Source organism: Hylobates moloch, unplaced genomic scaffold, assembly GCF_009828535.3.
Source record: "Hylobates moloch isolate HMO894 unplaced genomic scaffold, HMol_V3 SCAFFOLD_10, whole genome shotgun sequence".
In the NCBI taxonomy this organism is placed as follows: Eukaryota; Metazoa; Chordata; class Mammalia; order Primates; family Hylobatidae; genus Hylobates; species Hylobates moloch.
In genome coordinates this window covers 49554732-49565127 of record NW_026652285.1, presented here as the reverse complement: position 1 = coordinate 49565127, position 10396 = coordinate 49554732, and the positions used below count along the sequence as shown (strand labels likewise).

The window sequence follows — 10396 nt, the reverse complement described above, 5'->3', positions numbered from 1 at the left end:
TTTTGGTGTACATTATAAAGTCATAATCTAGTATTCTCCAAAAGTTTACCTTCCTTATGTTCCTAGGATTTTTGGAACATTTTATTTATACTCACATGTATTTCGGGGCTACTACTGCATTGGTCTAAGGGTTCAAATGTAAACTATTAGTACATTTTCAATATTTTTTAGCTGTGAAATATGGCTTTATATCTAGTATCTTAAGACTTCATTACTTTCCTTCCAAAATATTCCCATTCTTGCACATCTTTCAGATGAAATTTAGAATACTCTCAAGCCATTGAGAACATTAATAGACTTGCATTCAGTTAATTCATAAATAGAAGAAATGTTTAAAATATTTCATTTTAGGGCTGGGAATGGTGGCTCACGACTGTAATCCCAGCACTTTGGGAGGCCGAGGCGGGCGGATCACCTGAGGTCGGGAGGTTGAGACCAGCCTGACCAACATGGAGAAACCCCGTTTCTACTAAAAATACAAAATTAACCAGGCATGGTGGCACATGTCTGTAATCCCAGCTACTCCGGAGGCTGAGGCAGGAGAATTGCTTGAACCCAGGAGGCAGAAGTTGTGCTGAGCCGAGATCATGCCATTGCATTTCAGCCTGGGCAAAAAAATTGAAACTCCGTCTCAAAAAAAAAAAAAAAAAAAAAAATTCATTTTATCAGCTAGAAGCAGTGTATTTTTCCATCTATACAGGACTTCTGTTATCTTCATATAGTTCCTGCACACATGCTCAGTTTGTCTATAAATGTGACAAAGCTTGTTGCCACAACAAATGGTGATATACTACAATTATATCTTAAAGCTATCTTTGTCTATTAACTTTTGGATATCTGGACGTTTTTGCTAATTTCATATTAATTCTAAGATGAGATTCCCGGGCTTTCTACTTGGACTATTATATCATCTGCAATAATAATAATAGTTTTTTCTTTCCCAATAGTTGTAATTCATTTCTAGTTTGGGTCTTACTGCATTAAAAAAAAATTGTATCAATATTCTGATGACAAGCCCTGAAAACATTAAAGCATGTATTAAAAACAGTATCTTTCACAAGCAGGCTTATAAAGGATATGTAAAGCTCTCAAGCTTTAGAGAAAAATCTGAAATTCATGAATTTTGCCATTTTCTAGAATGTTTCATCAAATTTAGGGCTAAAGAGCACCCCGAAGTGTTTAATAGATAAGGTGTGACAATATCTGGAGAAGGCACTCAATATTGGGGGCATGGGGTCCCTTTTCCCTCAGCTGTGCCCATCACATTCAAACCAACAGCAGGTGATAGCTCCTATTAACATTTGCTACTAACTGGAAAACTGTTCTTTCTTCAGTAGACACAGTTGAAGTGTCTAATGTCCTAGAATGCAATACTGGCCATTCAATTGCATACTTCTAAAGCCTCCCAGTAATCTTTTTGCATACTCTGTGTTAGTTTGTTTTTGACATACTCTTTCCCCCTCTGGCATTTGTGCCTTGAGGATGAATCTTATCTTTAATCACTACTTGCACACACTCATTTGTTACAAAGTACATCAACTACCAAATTTTAATGTTCGAGTGCTGGTTGCTAACAGAAAAAGGAATAAAAAATTTGTGCAGACAAGGCCTTGGTTTCTGAATGGATGATTTTAATGGTGATATGAACTGATTCTAACTGCATTCCGTCGCACCCTCATTCAAAAGAGTAAAACTTACAGTGACCATGTTTATCATGAAACAGTATTGCATTTATTTTAAACTGACGGTCCCCAACTTACTTAAAAATCCTAAGAGGCTTAACGGTTTTTCAACTTTACAACAGTGCACAAGTGATATGCATTCAGTAGAAATTATACTTTGAGTACCCATACAATCATTGTTTTTCACTTTCAGAACAGTATTCAGTATATAACATGAGCTATTCAACACTTCATTATAAAATAGGCTTTGTGTTAAATGGTTTTGCCCAACTGCAGGCTAAATGTTCTGAGAACATTTAAGGTAGGATAGGCTAAGTTATGATTTCAGGTAAGAGATATTAAATGCATTTTCAATATGATATTTTCAAATTATAATGGGTTTACTGGGACCTACCCACATCATAAGTTGAGGAGCATCTGTATTTAATATGAGAAATTATTTTTTTCTCAACAACTGAAAAGGTCCGATTCAATCGACCCTACAGAGGAAACGAACTGAAACATGGCCTTTTCCTACCCAAATCACTACAAGAGAAAATCTATTTATGTTATTTAAGTGAACTGTACTTAATAAATGACATAAATATATGTTTAGAAACAACAACACTCCATTTTCAAGGCTGAGTGGCTGTTTACTGAGATCTGGGAAGAGCCTCAGTAACTGCCTGTAAAATAAAGAACAATTTTTATTAACTCTTGTCCTTAGTAAGAAAGATGTAAATCTTGATGCAATACTCATTAACTAGAATCCTTCCATCACAAAATTTTTGTTCACATGTTTAAGGACTTTCTGTTTGTTTTTTTGGAGATAAAAGTTTCACTCTGTTACCCAGGCTGGTGTGGTGGTGGGATCTCAGCTCACTGCAACCTCTGCCTCCTGGGCTCAAGAGATTCTCCTGCCTCAGCCTCCCAGGTAACTGGGATTACAGGTGCAAGCCTGGCTAATTTTTTTTTTCTATTTTCAGTAGAGATGGGGTTTCATCATGTTGGCTAGGCTGGTCTTGAAATCCTGAAGATTACAGGTGTGAGCCACTGCGCCTGGCCATGTTTGACTTCTAATTTGTGAATGCGATTTCTCAGATTTCTCTATAAAACACCTTCATTGACAGTACAAAAATTAGTGTTTAATAATTACTATAAAGTAATTTAAATAATTTCTATATTTCTCACAAATCACTTGGGTTTTGCTTCCCCTGCATGTATCATAGGTTTCCTTTTCAAACCATCGTTTTGATTCTTTAAATTTCTTGCCACAGCATCATAAATTTCATTTGCTGTAAATTGTCCTTAAAAGTCGAAAAGATACTTTGAGCCCCAATGAATGGATCATATGTAATCTCTGCCGCAGGCATTAGGGATAGTGTTTGAACACTTTTTAACAAGTGCCATTTTAGAAAGATGAGATATCACAGCTACATAGAAGATGGTAGGTTCAACCATAGTTCAACCATTGTGGAAGTCAGTGTGGTGATTCCTCAGGGATCTAGAACTAGAAATACCATTTGACCCAGCCATCCCATTACTGGGTATATACCCAAAGGACTATAAATCATGCTGCTATAAAGGCACATGCACACGTATGTTTATTGCGGCACTATTCACAATACCAAAGACTTGGAACCAACCCAAATGTCCAACAACAATAGACTGGATTAAGAAAATGTGGCACATATACACCATGGAATACCATGCAGCCATAAAAAATGATGAGTTCGTGTCCTTTGTAGGGACATGGATGAAACTGGAAACCATCATTCTCAGTAAGCTATCGCAAGGACAAAAAACCAAACACCGCATGTTCTCACTCATAGGTGGGAATTGAACAATGAGAACTCATGGACACAGGAAGGGGAACATCACACTCCAGGGACTGTTGTGGGGCGGGGGGAGGGGGGAGGGACAGCATTAGGAGATATACCTAATGCTAAATGACGAGTTAATGGGTGCAGGAAATCAACATGGCACATGGATACATATGTAACAAACCTGCACATTGTGCACATGTACCCTAAAACCTAAAGTATAATTAAAAAAAAAAAAAGAAAAAAAAGAAGATGGTAGGTTTACAGTTTTAATGTGGAGCTTGGGGAAATAGACTCTAAAATCCTATTTTTACATTTATGATGAAGAAAAAAATCCCTCAAAACCTGCCAATTTAAATATAAATCAGATGCAGTCACACATAATAAATGTGCTAAGATAAATAACTTTGTAATTTTTAAAAATTTGAATTTCCAATTTTGCCAAGTTCAAAAATACATAAAACTTAAAGCAAATAGGGCACAATGTTAACACCAGGTGAGGGTTACATGGTGTTCACTCTACTACTGTTTTACTTTTGCTGTTGATTTGCAATTTTTCAAACTAAAAAATGAAAAAATGTTTATAAGACAAAGTCTATGTCACTGAGTATCACTAGTTTTAGAGTTAAAAGGTGCCCTGTCTTACAGGTAAAAACTTTTCTGCTAAGAGAAGCATGAGAGAAATATTTGACATGCATTAAAGGAAAAAACTGGTTTAGAAGCCAATAAAGAGAGAACACACTGCATGTACCGCCCTCATGATCTCTTGAGTTTTCAAAACAAACATTTTCCTCTGGCTCCAACAGACTCCCATGCTAATCATGCAAAAACACAGCAATCCACCAACTTCCACATTTACAAATGATGATAAAAGTTTAAAAACATATCTCTCAATAAGATGAAAATGTTTTCTGACTTTGACGAATAAAAAAGGTTTTCTCAGTTGAATGCCTTAAAACTGTCTAATACTCTGAATTTCTCATGTACTATTTAATTTGGCTATGTTTTAAAAATACAGCACATGATTTTAATTCTTGTTTAAAGTCTAATGCTAAATGACAAAGCCTCACAGTTCCTGGTAGCTTGTTTGCTGAAACTTTATCAACACGGCAAAATTACAAGAATTTCTTTTTAAGATTTGAATGTACTTTGAGATGTGAGACAGCATTATAGCAACCCCAAATTATCTGTCTTATGGTGAAAATGGAGAGAGTAAAAATCGTATGCCGTGAATGGTACCAAAAACAAAAAAAAATCTGTCCCAAACCTAAAGTTCCCTTCCCAGGCCTTCCAACAGGCCATGTGGAATGACTGCACACTTCTTTCCTCCTCATGTAAGGATGAGAAAGGAGGAAACTTACAACCCAGGGGCAGGTAGCGGGAAGACCCAAGAACAGGGCCAAGTCCTTTCAAATGAATATACAGGTGACATTAGGATAATGGGAGGTTGGACACAAGTGGATTCAATGAGCGACAGCCTTAATTTTGGGGACGGTGTCAATGCTGGTTTGTAAACTCATCATAGGCATCAGAAATTGTTTAAATACATTCCTTTTCTCCCCCGTCCCACTCCCCAGCCCCTCAAACCTATATCATCCTTTCTGTCTTAGTTTTCTGCACTAATTACTGGCAGTCAGATCGCAGAGACAATAATTTAGGGTCCAGTGAAAGTAAATTTTTACACAGCTTGATAGCAGTCTGGGGAGACTAACGAAAGGAAGATAGAGGCAAATCTCTAGAAAAATTGGGTGTTTCTCTTGGTAGAAGCTATAATTTTTTTAAAAAAGAAGATGTCTTAACCTTGCTAATAACCTAAGATGATTTGTAGAAATTAACTAAACTAGAAATTGTCATTTTTTGGTTTTTGAAAATGTGTGCATTGTTTCAAGCAAAAATAACACAAAAACAATGTTAAATCAAGCCCATTTTAAGCTCCCTGAGATGACATACAGAGACACACTACACAGTACAGTATTAGAGCAGAATATAAATTATTTACAAAAATCATTTAGAGTAAAATCAAATTTCTATTTCAACAAATATAATATCAGATTAATTGTATCTTTGATTATTTGTTGCTGTAAGTTTATTCATACCAGAAAAATGGTCACATTTAAAATTCTCAAAATAGTTTTGGCACAGGTCACATCTTCTCATTTTGCTAAGTCCCTGAGCACTTTGAACAGGCTGACTCTATGCATCGGCTTCTTCCCCAGCCACCCTGGTCCCCTTTCCACAATGCCTTGCTATCTGCCCTGGCCTCAAGGCTACCTTTACTCCTCCCACTATTAACTCTTGAAGAACATTTAATGCTATCACCTTTCTAGCTAACTGTGCTCTGCAGAAACCATGCAGCTTCTCTGACAAGAAGATCTAGAGTCCCTGCCCCAAAGAGGACCTCATACCATCTTTCCGACACTTACTGACAAGGAAGGGGAAACAGATAAGGGTACGTTTTGTGTATCCTTCTTCTTATTCATAAAATTGCCTGTAATGGTCAGTGTTTTAATGTCTCCAAAGCTTTGTGTCTCAAATGCTCATCCAAACACTGGATGGCAAAGAGGTCAACATCCACGTCAAACTTATTGGCAAACAAGTGGTGTTTGCGCAGCATCCAGTTCAAGTCACCAGCTCCGAAAATGCACACTGAGCGCACATGGACTCCATCGCAGGGTGGGTAGGGAGCACCCTTGGAAACATCACCCTCAAAGTACTGCCACTTGACAAACCTGGCAACTGCTTGCATGTCAGACAAATCATACTTATGGCTGGCAGAGAGTGAGCCCGGGACTTCAGGAATCCTTTGGATGGTGGCCCAGAGATACTCATCAGGGCTGTATGTGTCTTGCGCCCACTCCATAAACTTTTGGATTTTTTCATTCTGTAGTACGTACCCCACATACTCCCTACTGACCACGAAGTAGGCACTGCCAGAAAAAAGAGGTGTTTCAAGCGGAGGAAGCATTTTGACAGTCCCTGTGTTTGTCAGCTTTCCATTAACGACCTCATACCGCTTTTTCCACCTTTCTTCTTTATGGGATGGCATCCTCTCCGTTTCCAGGTTGTTTTCTCCCATTAACAACTTGAGCTTCCTGACAATTTCTAGGTTGGTTTTAATAGGAAAATCCATACCACAAAGATTTATCAAGTACTTCCAGTTTGCATTCATTGCATAGAGGTCCCTCATGCAGTTGAGGTCAGCCTGAACGCGGCTCCACGATGCATAAACCACACTCTCCAATCGGCTGGCCACAAAGACATTACTAAAACAGGAAGCGATGCCCATCACTGCAGCTAAATAGGAATCCTCGGATTTTGTGTCCACGTGAATGCAATAGAAATTCTGAGGCATATAGATGGCCCTCAGCAGCCTGTCAAGCATTTCAATCTTGTGATGAACCACTATAGAATATGCTATTGGAAACTCCGCCTCTTCTTTACTAAGGGGCTCTACAATATATTTGCGTCTCTTGATGAAAGAAGTACAGTCACTGGTCATGTTTATATAGTCATCAGGTGTCCACCGAGGGCGCTTTTTAAATTTCACTGTTAGGATCTCAAGCTTTACCTTTTGGATTTCATTTACATCACCCTGTAAAACTTTGGTGCAATTAATATCACTACTAGGATTCTCCCCAGCAAGCTCCAAGTGTCTGACACTTACAAATTCGGGCTTTTGATGAATCCTTAAAACGGAGAAGGTGATTAGGGATAAAACAAGAACCACAAAGTAGTATTTAGTGGGATAAGAAAAAAGTCTCCTTCGCAGCAACGTCCTCAGCATTTCAAATAATAATCAGGGATCTCCTTTGTGAAGGGCAGTCTTCTATGCTCCAAGCACCAATGATTTTCCCTCCGTTGTGGCCTTGAAGGTTGTCAGTTTGCATTTATCAGAGCTGCAACAGCATCTTGAAATGAAGAGCAGCACTGAAATAAAAGAAGCAATTATAAATATAAATATATATATAGAGAGAGAGACAGAGAGAGAAAGAGAGAGAGAGAGATAGTCTTTCACAATAAATCTTCTCAGGCTCAAAACTGTCCTCTTTGCTATGAGGTTAGGTTTAAAACAAAAAACAAAGTGACTGAATCAGAGGATAGTAGTACAGGAAGCCCACAGTCTCTAGTATTTACACCACAGATTGAAAAAGAAAACAAAAGAAAAAACAAACCCCAAATCCCAGTACATGGATGCACTAGAATATCTAACAACAAGCATTTTACCTCTTTGGTATGTTGAGGTGCAAAACCATAGTTGGAGGCCTAGGCAATAATGATTGAACAGTCTATAGTTGATGAGTTTCTGATACTGTGCCAGAATTAGCACCCCTTGTCTTGAAATCGTTAGTAATTTAAGTTCCTCCTGACATCTTTTAATGTCCATTAGCTGGTGTCAGCAGCCCTAAAAGAGATCAGACCCATTCTGCTTTTTGCTGATTTAGGATTTGGGGCATTCTTAGGGAGAAGTTTGGAAATGGTTGTGACTTCAAATTGGATTGAAAAGCCTCAGATGAAACCAAGCCCAGTTTGGGACTGTGTTGGGTTGGTCCCACAATGAGTTTAGTTCCATGCCAGACACTACAAGAAAACAAAATATTCATAATCCAAAAGAGAGATACAGCTTGCATTTTCTGTATTAGTTATAACAGACAGTAATAACTAAGTCTTGCAGAAAACAATAGTGTATACAAATTGTAATTTATGACAGACCTTCATCTATATTCAAATTCCAGGAACACAACCCACTTTTACTATATAAAATGCTTACAAACATTAAATAGCTTTGTTTTCAAAAATCAATTTTATAACTTGGCAATTGGTTCTACAGCTGATAAGCACTGCTGTTCTAAAAAAAGAAAGTCAAATACTATCAATTTGACTGTTATAAATCTGTTCATAACAAGATTTCTAGAGATTTGACACTAGTTTTTAATGCCAGAAACTTAACTACTAGGAAATGAGTTGTGAATAGTAATAATACAAATAAAAATGAATAACTGACCATCATTAATATAAAATAATATTAAGAAAAGTATTTAGACTTTTTACCATTTAAGAGTAAGGAAAGTCTGAATCACTTAGCGCTGATTCCAGGTGACATCCTGCCCCATTCTGAGCACTTCACATGCTGTCAGGTGTATTAAATGTCTGGGCATCCAGTGATAATGATGTGTTGCATGAGGCTTTAAGGAAATCTTTGAAATTAAAAAACAATGTGAGAAGGGATATACGGACACACAGTATTCACACACTCAGAAAATATGTTGGTGAACTAATCCTACATATGGGTGGTTAACTTTTCTCTTTTAAAATTTCCTTCTCTCTAGTCTACTTATTTTTCTAATTCTATGTTTGTGGATTGCTAAAAATTTGAAAACATCCTGAAATTTAGGTTAAGTTCTTTGAAGGAAAACTCAGCAGCATTTCCCTTAATGTATACCAAGGAACAGTTTAACGGTCCAGTATGATTAGAAAATCCAACATATCCTTTCCCCCACTGTGAAGATTCCCAATGCTCACTGGCAAATTAATGACAATCCTAAAGCTGAATTTGTTGCTTATCTCATTTTCTTCTAACAATCTTGATCACCACCCCACTCCACACCTCTATTAGAAAGTGACCACGGGGAGCTTCTGTAACAAAACATAAAAATTTCAACCACTAAAATATCAAAACACTACAAAAAATATGCCTTTAAGTAATTCCTGCCCCTTACTGGTTCAAGGCACATAAGGAAATCTCTATGGAATCATTAGCAGACCACTAACTAACTGAGAGAGACTTGAGTGGGTCTCAAATAACAAAGAATATAAACTTTAGACAACTGGTCCAGGAAAGCCACTAAACAAATAACAAAAACAACAAACCCTGGTCAGGGTGGGGGTAGAGGTCTGATTTCCATGGTTGACACATTATAAACTATCCAGTTTCAACAACAACAAAAAAATTACAAGGCATGCAAAGAAACACAAAAGTCTGGTCCACATACAGGGGGTGGAACAAAAAAAGCAGTCAATAAAAATGTCCCCAAGGAAGCCCAGGCATTGGATTTAATAAATACTTGAAATCAGCTCTTATAAATATGTTCAAAGAACTAAATAACCGAAAGAAAGCATGAGAATGGTATCTAACCAAATTGAGAAAATTTCAATAAAGAAATAGAATGTACAACACAAAGAGTGAACCCTTAATAATAATGTATATAACAAGTTTGGGGAGGTAGAAAATTAGTTGAAGAAAAAAGTATCGATAATTAATAATAATGTATAAATACTGGCTTAATTGTAAAAAATGTACCACACTAATGTAAGATATTAATAACAGCAGAAACAGTGAGGGAGTAAATGGAAACTCTCTGTACTTTCTGTGTAATTTTTCTGTAAACATAAAACTGCTCTAAAAATAGTCTATTAATAATGAAACAAAAATTAATCTGCACATCCAAGAAGTTCAATGAGCTCCAAAGAGGATAAACTCAGATATCCTTACCTAGACATTTCATAATCAAACTATTGAAAGACAAGGACAAAGGATTTTGAAAATGGTAAAGAAAAGTGATTATACAACAAATCCTGAAAATGATTAACAACTTCAAATAAACAACAATGGAGACCAGAAGGCAGTGAGTGACATGTTCAATGTGCAGAAAGAAAGATTGTTGGCTAGGTGTGGTGGCTCATGCCTGTAATCCCAGCACTTTGGGAAGCTGAGGCGGGTGGATCACTTGAGGTCAGGAGTTTGAGATCAGCCTGGCCAACATTGTGAAACCCCGTCTCTACTAAAAATACAAAATTTAGCCGGGCGTAGTGGTGCGTGCCTGTAATCCCAGCTACTCGAGAGGCAGAGGCAGGAGAATCGCTTGAACTTGGGTGGTGGAAATTGCAGTGAGCCAGGATCACGCCACTGCACTT

General features: G+C 37.3%; 1 protein-coding gene across 5 annotated transcripts in view; it reads right to left on the bottom strand.

The window, feature by feature from the left end:
- Window positions 1-1602: 1602 nt before the first annotated feature.
- Window positions 1603-10396, bottom strand: part of GCNT1 (glucosaminyl (N-acetyl) transferase 1) — a 116547-nt gene continuing 107753 nt past the window's right edge. For 3 of the 5 annotated variants that reach the window (XM_058445330.1, XM_058445332.1, XM_032164323.2), the window contains 3 exons: window positions 8534-8679; window positions 7709-7886; window positions 1603-7411 (listed from right to left, as the gene is read on the bottom strand). In XM_058445330.1, coding sequence (XP_058301313.1) covers window positions 5982-7268 — 1287 coding nt within the window. In that variant the 5' untranslated portion in view covers window positions 7269-7411; window positions 7709-7886; window positions 8534-8679 and the 3' untranslated portion in view covers window positions 1603-5981. The remainder of the gene's footprint in view (window positions 7412-7708; window positions 7887-8533; window positions 8680-10396) is intronic. The other 2 variants (XM_058445331.1, XM_032164328.2) reach the window with 2 other exon arrangements.